The sequence below is a fragment of the Piliocolobus tephrosceles genome, chromosome 2, assembly GCF_002776525.5.
Source record: "Piliocolobus tephrosceles isolate RC106 chromosome 2, ASM277652v3, whole genome shotgun sequence".
In the NCBI taxonomy this organism is placed as follows: domain Eukaryota; kingdom Metazoa; phylum Chordata; class Mammalia; order Primates; family Cercopithecidae; genus Piliocolobus; species Piliocolobus tephrosceles.
The window spans coordinates 43140481-43153097 of NC_045435.1; the positions used below are offsets into that span (position 1 = coordinate 43140481).

At 42.9% G+C, this 12617-nt stretch overlaps 1 protein-coding gene across 1 annotated transcript; it reads left to right on the top strand.

Moving 5' to 3' along the window:
• The first annotated feature begins 5844 nt into the window (after window positions 1–5844).
• C2H3orf56 (chromosome 2 C3orf56 homolog) lies at window positions 5845–10949 on the top strand. Its single transcript, XM_023211236.2, has 2 exons — window positions 5845–5989; window positions 9345–10949. Exon 2 carries the CDS (start codon window positions 9440–9442, stop codon window positions 10184–10186), a length of 747 nt encoding a protein of 248 aa, XP_023067004.1. The 5' UTR covers window positions 5845–5989; window positions 9345–9439; the 3' UTR covers window positions 10187–10949.
• Window positions 10950–12617: the final 1668 nt, after the last annotated feature.

Sequence of the window (12617 nt, forward strand, 5' to 3'; positions counted from 1 at the left end):
AGATTTACAGTTCTGTTCCATTGATCCATATGTCTCTCCTAGGTCAGCACCACATAGTCTTGATTACTGTAGCTTTGTAGTAAGTTTTGATATTGGAAAATGAATCCTCTAATTTTGTTCTTCTTTTTCAAGATGGTTTTGTATATTCTGGGTCTCTTGCATTTCCATATGAATTTTAGGATCAGCTTGTCAATTTATGCAAAAAGCCAGCTGGGATTTTGACAGTTACATTGAACTTGTAGATTGGTTTAAAAAGTATTTGCCATCTTAACAATATTGTCTTCTAATCTGTGAATATGGGATGCCTTTCCATTTATTTTGATCTTCTTTAATTTCTTTCAATGATATTTTGTAGTTTTCAGTTACAAGTCTGACACATTTTTGTTAAATTTATTCTTAAATATTTCATTCCTTTTGATGCTATTGTACTTGGAATTATTTCTTAATTTCATGTTTTGATTTTTTTTATTGCTAGTAGGTAGAAATACAATAGAATTTTAAATATTTTGATCTGTGTCCTGCAATCTTACTGAACTCATTTATGAGCTGTCATGGGGTTTGTTTGGGTGTTTCTTTTTTCTTGGTGGATTCCTTAGGATTTTCTATATACATAATCATGTCACCTGCAAATAGAGATAGTTTTACCACTTCCTTTCCAATCTGGATGCCTTTTATTTCTTCTTGCCTAATTTCTTTGGCTAGTACCTCCAGTACAACCTTGAATAGAATTGGTAAGAGTAGACATTCTTGCCTTGTTCTTTCTTTTACGGAGAAAGTATGATGTCAGCTGTGAGGGTGCTGTTTGTTTGTTTTTATAGATGTCCTTTATCAAGTTGAGAAAGTTGCTTTGTATTCCTAGCTAGTTGGGTGTTTTATCATGAAAGGGTGTTGAATTTTTGTCAAATGATTTTTTCCATATTTATGGAGATGATCATGTGGTTTTTTAACCTGTGTTCTATTAATACAATATATTATATTAACTGATTTTCAAATGTTGAGCCAACTTTGCATTTTGGGGGTGAATCCCACTTGGTCTTGTATAATTGTGTGTATATGTTGTTGGACTTGATTTGCTAGTATTTTCTTGAGAATTTTCATAAGAGTTATTGGTTTGTACTTTTCTTGTGATGTTTTTGTCTGGCTTTGGTATTAGGGTAATGCTGGTATCATAGAACAAGTTGGAAAATCTTCCCTTCTCTTCTATTTTTAGGATGAGTTTGAGGTTTGGTGTTAATTCTTTAAACACTTGGTAGAATTTACCAGTGAAACTATCTGGTCCTGGACTTTTCTTTATTGAGAAGTTTTTGATCACTGATTTAATCTCTTTATTGCCATAAGTCTATTCAGATTTTTCTGTTTCTTCACGAGTCAGTTTTGGTAGTTTGTGCCTTTCTAGAAATGTTTCTGTTTTTATCTAGCTGGTCTAATTGGTTGGTTTACCATTGTTCTTAGTATTTTCTTATAATCCTTTTTACTTCTGTAAGGTTGGTAGTAATGTCCCCTCTTTGATTCTTGATTTCAGTAATTTGGGTCTTCTCTCTTTTATTCTCGGTCAATCTGGCTTAAACATTTGTCAGTTTTGTGGTCTTCTCCAATAACTATGTTTTGGTTTCACTGATTTCTCCCTATTGCTTTTCCACTTTCTATTTCATTTATTTCCACTTTAGTTTTTATTATTTACTTCCTTGTTCTTGCTTTGAGTTTGGTTTGCTCTTCTTTTTCTAGATTCTTAAGGTTGAAGGTCAGGGTATTGATTTAAGCTTTCTTCTTTTTTTAACCTAGGCATTTACAGATATAAATTCCCTCTGAGCACTGCTTTCACTGTAACCCACATGTTTTGGCATGTTGCATATTTGTTTTCATTCATCTCAAGGTCTTTTCTAATTTTCTTTGTGATTTCTCACTGACCCATTGGCTATTTAGGAATGTGTTATTGATTATAATCTGTCTAGGTATGGATCTCTGAGTTTATCCTACTTGGAGTTCATTAAAGTTCTTGGATGTGGGGATTGTTTTTCATCCAATTTGTGAAGTTTTCAGCCACTATTTTTAAAAATATTCTTTCTGCTCCTTTTCCTCTTTCCTCCCTCTCTAGGACTCCCATATGTCAATGAATTTTTATTGTAATTTTATCTATGTAAACATATGTAACTATCAAGATATAAATCACCCCTAGCCCCCAGAAGCTTCCCAGGGGCCCCTTCCCACCAATCCAAACCACCCTCTGGCCCTGGGGTTGACTTCTAACATTTACCATTATAGATTATTGCTATAGATTATTTTTGCCTGTTTTAAAATGTTATACAACTTAAACTACACAGAATGAACTCCTTTATGTCTGGTTTATTTAGCTCAACATTATGTCTGTGAGATTCATGTCTCTTATGACATGGAGCAACAGTACATTTGTTTTTATTGCTGTGTATCATTCTGTTGTATGAACATGTCACACTTTTGTTGATGAATATTTGGGTTGTTCCCAATTTTACCTTTTATGAATAAAATTGCTCTAAACACTCTTGTACATATATTTTGTGGACTCATGCAGTTATCTTTTTCATATATATGTGTGTGTGTACATATAACACCTAGGAGTGTAAATTTTGGATTATAAGGTACTGCCAGTTTTCTAAAGTATTATTCCAATTTAAAGTCTCACTATCGACTTTTGAGGGTTCCAGTTCCTTCACATGCTTCTCAGCACTGAGTAATGTCAATTTAAGTTTTAAAAAATTTAATCAATTAATTAATTAGAGATAGGCTCTCACTCGGTCGCCCAGGCTGGAGTGCAGTGGTTCTACCATAGCTCACCACAGCCTTGACTCCCACCTCAGCCTCCTGAGTGGCTGTGACCACTGATTTGTGAGCTGTGACCATTGATTTGTAGAAGCTTTTAATATATTCTGTACATGTATCCTTGGTTGGATACATGTATTACAAACATCTTCCTCTGGTCCGTAGCTTGTCTTTTCATTCTTTTTATGGTGTCTTCTTATAAATGGCTTTTAATTTAACGGAGTAAAATTTATCAATCTTTTCCTTTATGGTTACCTTTTTTGTTTATTATTTAAGTAATCTTTGCCTGTCTCAAAGTTATAAAGTTATGCCTTTTTGAAACCTTTTATTTAAAAGTAATTTTAGATTTACAGAAAAGTTGTAAAAAATAATACAGAGAATTTATGTATACTCTTCATCCAGCTTTCTCTAATTTTACTATCTCATGGAACTATAGTACAGTTATCAAAATAATGAAAATATTCTTATTTTTCTTTTAGAAGCTTTATTATTTTGTCTTTTATTATTTTAAAAGTAAAATCAAGTCTATGACCCACATCAAATGAATTTTGCCTATGATGTGATGCATGAGGGGACGAGATCTATTTATTTTTGATATGGATATTCATGTGCTCCAGCAACATTCATTGAGAAGCACTTCATTTAGATATTGAATCATTGGCCCCTTTGTTGAAAATTTTGTGTGGGTCTGTTCATGGACCCTTTATTTTGTTTCATTAATCTATTTGGCTATTGCTAACTTATTTGTTGTCGCTTTATAGTAGATCTTAAAATCTGGAAGTGTAAGTCCTCCAATTTATTCTTCTATAAGATTTCTTGGATATTTCTGGCTTAATCCCATTATAAGTGTCAGAAACAGATTTTCTTTGGTGAAACTAGTGAATCATTAATCAACTTAATGAATGTTAGAGGTGATTAAAACTGAAGAAAGAAATTAATCTTCAAATTGAAAGGTCATACCAAGTGTGTAGCAGAACAAACCACCATATAATAAAAACAAATCATAATTACATTCCAAGGACATGTCAAAATATGAAAGGATGAAGAAAAATTTATATTAGTTACATGGGAAAAGGAACTATAAAGAAAGATTCTGATAAAAATCACAGTTCTCAGCAACAAAAGTGAGGCAAGAGGTTAATTAAACATTATTTTCCAAGTGCTAAGATCAAGTAACTCTGAACCTAGAATTCTATACCCAGCCAAACTGTCAATCAAAATTGAGAATGAACTATGCTTTTGCATATAAAAACTTTCCAAACTTTCCTCATAGAGTGACTAACAGAATATAAATTATAGAATTATATGAATTATATATTATAGAAATTATAGAATCAAAATTTTAAAGGAAATTAATCAAGAAAGAAATTGTGTAAGTCAAAATGCAACAGTGAACACAGTCATTAGTGAAAGCTGTTAGTCTAAATAAGTAAGGGTTAAAAATGATATAACAAGATCAAGGTAATATTCCCAACATTAATATAGGGTGTTAATATAAGGGAAATATGAAAGGATATTTTTTAAATGGTGCTAAGAACATTGTTTTCATGGAGGGAGAATATAGCTATTGATTCACTAATGTAAGGAAAACAAATATGAATTAAGTAAAGCTATTTATGGAAAGATAAGTGCTGACCAGGCCTGTTGGCTCATGTCTGCAATCCCAGCACTTTGGGAGGCCGAGGTGGGAGGATTGCTTGCACCCAGGAGTTTGAAGCTGCAGTGAACTATGATCGCTCCACTGCACTCCAGCTGGGGCAACAGAGGGAAACTCTGTCTCAAACAAATTTTTAAAAAGATGAATACTGACAGTAATACTAACAACTCAACAAAAAGCATATATGGTAAGAGTGGTCTCAGGCAAAATATGACTCAAGGCAAGATCCATTTTGAAGAACCAAGGAAAGTGTATTGGGCAAGGTTCCGGTATGGAACATTCAAATGGTTAATTGAAGAACACTGAATGTTAATGCATGGACTATTTTCAGAGGTCTAGGAAAAAGCAAGGAAAGCAAGAAGGAATATTAAAGTCTCTGTGGACAATAGGGGGTCATGACCATTCTGGGCTGAACGGCAGGGAAGGTGCAATGCTATCAGCACCCAGAGGCAGCCGGGCTCTCAGAGAAGTGACCGCTGCTGGTCATCTGGGACAATCAGTAGCGTTGCATGCATTTTACGATGTCTACTTTGGGGCTTCTTGTCACCCGCTCTATAAGCAACTGGATTTTCTGGATCCCATTGATTGCATTAACGTGGGTCTCCCAAGTTGGTGTGAGGATGAAATGAGAGAATGCGTGCGAGGTGCTCAGAACAGAGCCTAGCACAGAGGAAGCTCCCCTTAAACGTCAGAGTATAGGGGTACTGAGAGCTGCATACCCGAATGACCGCACTCAAAGGAACATGCACATTCAGAACATCTGACTTCTCTTCCTGTGGGATGGCCCAATTGTTTAAGCTTCGGACCCGGCAAACGCAGGATCTGCCCCAGCTGAGCACACTACTGCTTCTGATGAAAACTCTGCAATGGCTCGCGTTGCTCCCGGGACAGAGACGGGAGCCCTATCCACAGGGCCTTGGAAGGCGGAAGGCACAGCCGTTCGACTGTCTGGCTCTGCATTCCCCGAAACGTTCACTCTGCTCCAGCCTCACTAACCTCCCCTCTGGCCCTGTGGGCCTCCTGTCCCCTCTCCCGTCAGCTCCACTCCCCCAGCTCGGCTGGGGCCCATCCAGAGTGCAGACTCCACCGAAAGCTACCGCCTCCAGGACTCCTCCCCGCTGCCTCCCACCCAGAGAGTGGAACGTCTTCACACCCTGGTAACACCTCTGCGCTCTTCGGGGTAGCCCTCAATACAATTGAGTTCCACTTTCATTTCTGGGATAAGCCGCTGACCCAATCAACCCCACCGGCGTCTACACCTTGGCGATTGATTGAGTCCTGGGGCCTCTTCTGACCACCGCCAGGATCCCAGGCCCCGCCTCGCGGCTGCGCGTATTCCCGTAAAAGCCCGGGGGACTGCGCTCCTGGGCCGCTTGGAACCTGGAGCCTCCAGTGGACTCCTGCCGCCACCTGGACCGGGGACAGTAACGCCTAGGGAGCCCCAGGACCTCTTGCGAGAGTATTTCAACTCTATGGACGAACCTCAACCACTTCAGGGACTTCGCTGGAAAGAAACGTTCTAGAAAGACCAAGTAGGTAAGTCGCGAGAAAGAACAAAGCGTAATGGGATGGCTGAGGAGGTGGGGCGAGGGCCTGAGGACCTTCTCTGACACCATCCTCTCCGCCTTCTCCCACCCAACTCCTGGCATCACCCCTCTCCTCCTTCCCGCCCCTTCCCTGCTTCTCTTGCAGTTCAACAGGCCTGAAAGTGTCCGCCTGGCGAGGCGGACCCACCCTATGAGACAGCTCTCTCCAACTTGTTCCCTCGGCTTCGGGCTCAGCCCGTCCCCTAAAAGCCAAGCCCAGGACCCTCCGGCCTGCCGCCTCGCAGAATCATCCCTCCACCCGCTGCAGCTGCGAGGTGTGGGTAGAGGCCCAGATTAATGTGGTTTCTGTTCTGCCCCGGGGACCGGCGTCCTGAACATTTTGCTCCTAGGCGCACCCTAGGGGACCCAGATGAAGGCAGTCTGGCTTCTTCGGACAAGGAAATTGGGTTTTGAATTTGATACCTGTTGCCAAGTTGGACCCCCAAGGAGTAAACAACAAAACCAGCATGTTTTTCTCCATATCCTTTGAAAAGCCAGTATAGGGCTTTATTCTTTATCAAATTAATTGTAAAAATCAAAGTTCCATTTTTGTAGTTTGATTTTTTTTTTAAAACATGGTGAAGTGGAACATTTTTACATGGTTTTGTGTAGCTTATTCTGTGGCTTGCTTGTGGTTGCCCTCCGGCAAGATTGTTGATGGGGTCTTATTTACCTGCCGTGGACTAGCAAGCGCTGTCTGTATCTGACACATGATTAGCTCTGGTCTGCCACATGTTGGAGATATCCCCTCTATTCTGTGGTTTGTCTTTTGATTTTGAACATGATAATTTTGTGGGTTTTTTTTTTTTTTTTTTAACCAGACATTCAGTTTTTAAATAGCCAGTTTTATCTGTCTATATTTTCTGGTCTTGGTATCTTGCACAAAGGGCCTTCTCCACTATATTACTTAAGTTTTTGAGAAACTGACTAGGCATTTGTGCATGTTAACTCTTGCAGGGTTGTCTAATCTTTTGGCTTCTGGGCCACATTGGAAGAAGAAGAATTGTCTTGGGCCACACATAAAATACACTGACACTAAAGATAGCTGATGAACTACAAAAAAAAAAATGTTGTAAAACAATTCTGTACTGTTTTAAGAAAGTTTAGGAATTTGTGTTGGGCCACATTCAAAGCTGTCCTGGGCCGCAGGTTGGACAAGCTTGCTCTAGAGTATGCTCTGAACTTGCAAGGGTACGCGTATCACAGACCAGAAGTACATACAATGTAGTGTGTTTTTCCAGAACTGAACTGATTTTCCATCTAGAGGCCACCTTTGGGCAGTTGGGGAAGAGGAATTTCCTCCTCAGTATGGGTAACCTTGGGCGCTTGAGACTTTCTCAGCGCATTCCCTTTTCCAGGAGTTGCTCCTGCAGTCTGGGGCCAGGGTGTTTTGCCTCAAATTTCTGGGTGGCCCATTTGGTCAGTGGTCCACATCTGTCCTGTGGGCATCTCAGCTGGGCCTCCTCCCATTGGTCCTCAGCTTCTGTTCCTGCAGGCATCTATGAAACACTAAAGTCCTTTCTTGTCACTGGCTGTCATTATGTGTCCTTCAGGTCCCTCAAGAAGATCCTTCCTGGGGCTACTGGCCTCTCCTCCACCCCAGGTCCTCTGCCCATTTGGGAGGAAATGAATGCTGCTTTAACCACACAGGCCTCCTGCCCTGACCCTGCCCAAACTTCCATCTCAGAGTATCAGGCCACACCTGAGCACCTCCCATGGTCGAGGACCCCAGCCAGAAGAAAGAGCGCTGGTGCTCTCTTCCCTTAAACCTGTCCTCCCGCCCCTGTGGCAGAGAGGAGGGGTAGTGCTACTGTCGGATCTCCAGTTTCCCCTGTGACTGTGTTCTGCCTTGGTGGAGGAGAGAAGAGATACACCAGACCCACTCACCCACACAGACCTAACCAGGAACAGCTCCTTGGCACACCCCAGTCGCTCAAGACAGAAACTTGAGCATCTGCCTGGCACCTTCCTCTCCTTCTCCTTACATCCATTTCTCTTCCTTTTCTGGGCCAGGTTTCTTCCATCTGTGGTCCACCCTCTGATCTAGAGAGGCTCCTCAAACATGAAGCTGGTAGAGCAGCTTCTCAAAGGCTCCCTGTCGTGCCCACCCTGAGGGTCCTGGCAGGCACTCCGGGGCATCTTCATGATCTGACTGCTTGTCCCTGCCCCCAGGAAGTCCCTCCCTGCCCTCACTTGTACCCTGAAAGGTTTCCCAGTGTCCTTATCTGCTCAGCTCCTGACTTCAATGGGCAGCATCCCTCTAGGTTCTGCCAAAAGGACTCTGGAGACACCTGGCTGGTTCCTTTCTCATATAGAGTCCCCTTGTTCACCTGGCTGGAGGTTGTGGGGTGCTTCCAGTCAGCTGTGTCTCAGCCTCTTCCATTCCATGCTGCCCCTGACCCCAGCCCTCAGGACCCCAGGGGTCCTGACCACACCAGCCTATGCTTCTTGATGCTGGGGCTGGGGGTGTCCTCTCCTGGCCACAGGACCACTCCACCATCTCTCTATGCCACACCCTTGTCACCTATGTCACCTAAGACAGTCAAAGCATATACTGGGCACCAGTTCTGATTTCAGAAACAGCTCCAAATTTCAAGAAGATTCCTCTGGGAGACCTTCGTTTTGGGGAAAAACAGCTGGTGCTACCTGGCGTGCCCTCTCCTGGACGCTGGGCCTTTGATTATCTCTTCACTACCTTTCCATCGTGTCCTCACTGTGTCAGGTATGGGTGCTGAATATGCCGTTCAGAACTTCCAGAACACTCCAGGAGAAACCTGGCAGTCAGGCCTTGTGTTCAGACACTGCATCCTTTGCAGGAAATGTTTTGGGAGGTCCTGCCTTGTGGGGCGAGTGTTTGTCAAGATGAAATGCTCCGGGACCTCTCTGCCCCTTCAGCAGCCCCCGTACTGGGGTGGCCCCTGTGGATTTCTGGCTTTGCTCTTTCTTCATCAGTCAGCTTGGGGGTTTTGCTGAATCTTTAACACTCCCTCCAGCAGGTCTCCAACAGACTTGGCCATCCGTACTCTCCAGTCTTTGGTCTCTGTGACTTGCATAGAGGGAAACATGAGGAACCGAATTTGAAACTTGTTTTGATGTCCCTAGAAAATGCCTCATGTGGCTGCTGTGCACCCCTCCACTGCAGGGGTCACTCATTCCTACCCAGGACACCTTGCTCCTCATCCTCCCTGGAGACGCCTTGACCTTGGCTCTTCTATCACCTCACCGCCAGCTGTCCCCCTCCTCCTGTCCCCTCCTGAGCGACTTGGTCTCCCTGCCCTCTGACTGGCTGTCTGCTCACCCCACAGATACCAGGAGCCCCCTGAGGTACGTGTGGCCTCGGCTTGCGGAGGAGTGCACTTGCCAGACACTTCGGGGCTTTGAAGAGTACGGCTTATCTAAGATGGGCACAGGTGCATCCGAGAAACAAGCAGAGCAGAAGGTCTGCTGTGCCTTCCAGGCCTCTGAGGAAGCCCACGGGACTCTGGCAACCGCAACCCCCTGGGTGGCCGTGGGCTCTGCCTATGGTTCCTGTACCTGCTTGGGAGCCCAGCGTGTAACTGACCTGGCCCTCTGGCCTGTTGTGGGGACTTCCTGTGTTGTCTACTCCTGCATGGGATTTTCCCCACAAGCTTACCCAGCCTTCTGGGCTTACCCGTGGGTGCTCCATGGTGGGTATCTCTGGATGGGTTATCTCCCTCCAGCTGCCTTGGTGCCTTCAGTGTGGCTATATTGGAGGGGTGCCTCCAGTTTTGACCCCCTCATAGGAAGTCGATACCTGGCTGCCTTGGCCCCCAACCTATTTCCTTTCCCCACGAGATTCCCACCCACCTACTCCTTGGCTTCTCCTACTCTGGGCGAGGCCACCTCCAGCCACTGTCCCCAGGTGGGTTGCCAGACTCCAGCCAGCTCAGCCCCCAGGGCTGTCATAGGGGGGCCATCCAGAGGAGCTCCCTACTTGAAGACAAGCAAAGCCCCTCCCTCAGAATGGGCTTCCAGGTTCAGTATTTGGGTGCCTTTGCCCTGCTGCAGCTCAGAGCTCCGCCCTCTGCCCCCTTCCCCCATTGAAGATTCTCAGCTGGACCCCGGCTGCTCCCGCTCCTGCTCCCGGTCACCCTGCAGGGCCCGCCGCCGCCTCTTTGAGTGCTAGTCAGCCCTCCAGACCCACCCGACAATCAGACACGTGTCTGGCGGAGCCCAGTCAGCTGTGGACTTTTAGTGAAGAGTCTCAGATGTAAGTTGTTTGCTATTCCTCAGTACAGAGTACACCTCCTGGACTCATGCAATGCCCCACTATTTGCTATTTCTCTTTACTTTCTTGTTTTTCTGTTTGCCCTTCAGCCCTGATACTGGCACCTTTTCTCCTCCCCAGACTGTCCTGGGCCAGCCCTCTAGTAGATTTACTGTAAGTCCTCAATATGCATGCATGCAACCTTGTAAAATGAGCTTATTTAAGCTCAATCCACCCTGTAGAAGCGCTCAGTTAGAACAGGCCTCCAGGTTCGGTGTTTGGGCACCTGTGCCACCCTCCAGCCCAGGAGTCTCTCTGCCCCTCCTCAGCAAAGACCCTCAGCAGGATCCCTGCATCCCTGGCCACCCTGTGGGGCCTACCACTGTCTCTTCCAGCATTGGTGTGTCCTCCAGGGAAGCACACACTCAGGCACTTTGGAACCCATGGAATCCAGTGAGCATTTGCTGTGGGCTCTGCCTAGAAGCTTCCAAAACCTGGTTGTTCCAGTGGACACAGAATGGGAAACGCTAACTCGTTCAGAGCGCTGGTGCCCTTGGGTCCTTGTGGGTGTGCTCTTCTCACTCCTCACCCCATCACACGCACCAGTAAAATGCACACGCACCAGTAAAATGTATGGTGTATGCTTTTTAAAAATTTTAAATAAACGATACTGTGCTATAAATAATGTTTTCTCCAATTTTTCATTAATTAGTTTAAGACCTAGCCATATCTGTATATATGTATAGTGTATTTTGTTTATATATTCAAATTTATTAGCATGTTTTCCATACTATTTCTTGCTATTGTTATGTGCTGTACTCCATTTTTCTTTAAAATTTTATTATGTTTGAGGTTTACAACGTGATGTTATGGGATACATACAGATAGTAAAATGGTTACCATAGTGAAGCCGACTAATATCTGTCATCTCACAGTTACTTTTTGTGGTGACAAGAGAAGCTGAAATTTACTTATTTGACAAAAACTCCTAGTACAATGCCATTTCATTAGCTTTATTCCTCATGCTGTACCTTAGAGCTCTAGGCTTGCTCAGCCTACATATATTTAATATCCTTTGGCTTACCAGTTTCCCTGCTCCCAGCCTGTGGGAACCACTGCTCCTTTCTCTATCTCTGTATTGTAGCTCTTTGTTCTGTTTTAATATTCCACATATAAGGGAAGCTGTGCAATTTTTTTTTCTGTGTCTGACTTATTTCATCATGCCCCATGCATGTTATGGCAAATGGCACGATCTCCTTTTTAAAGGCTAAATAATATTCTATATCTTTTATGTATATGGATATAATCATATTTTCTTTATCCATTCATCCATTGATAGGCATTTGGGTTGTTTCCATATCTTGGCTATTGTAAATAATGCTGCCATGAACATGGGAGTGCAGGTATCTTTATGAGGTGATGATTTCATCTTTTTTGGGTACATACCCAGAAGAAGCATTGCTGGGCCATATGGTACTACTATTTTTAATTTCTTCAGGGACTTCTATATTGTTTTCTATAATGGCTGTACCCCTACTTTTCTTTTCAAACATTGTATATATTGAAATTTTCCCGTGGATTTTTCTGTTTTATTAGTATCTATTTTTGACTTGCTGATTCTGTGTCTTGAAGTGTCTTCTCATTGTGAGCTTGTTCGTTTTGTAAGTTCCTAAAGTTGATAACAGCCAGTTCATTTTTAGGCTTGATTCTTTTCTATTACAATTTTTTAAGGCTATAAAATTCCCTCTAAACATACCACTTTAAAATATATCCTACAGTTATGATATATGATATTCTTATTTGTGTATCTTTTTAAATAATCACTATTAAGGAAAATAAAATAAATTTTATTTTCTTATAGCCTGACAAAGCAAAATTGTTTGTAGTTTAAAATGTTTCATATAGAATTTCTATAATATTCCAATTAGTATTCCAATTATTATTGCTGTTATAATGGAGTAATGAGAATTAAAATAACGTCTATATGATATTGATAGAGCATTAGTATGGAAGTTATTCACTTATAATACTCATATACCAATAATATGTGCACTACTCAAAAAACTATAGCTTCATCCACAGCACTCTGAGCAAAATTTGAATCTCTTGAGTGGCAGTGCTTGTATACCTTTTGCTGATCTTATGCTGATGGTGAAGGAGAAATCATTAAAAATACCTTTTGAAGGGAGTAGAAAGATTGCCAAGTTTCTTGGTATACTTTTGGAATTTGAAATAATTGATCTATTAGAAGGTTGAATTAACCTTGAAGAAACCCAATTCTGTCTCCAGGACATGATAGCCTAGGGAAACCCAGGAAATCCCAGCCTGGGATGAGGCATCCGTGTAACCT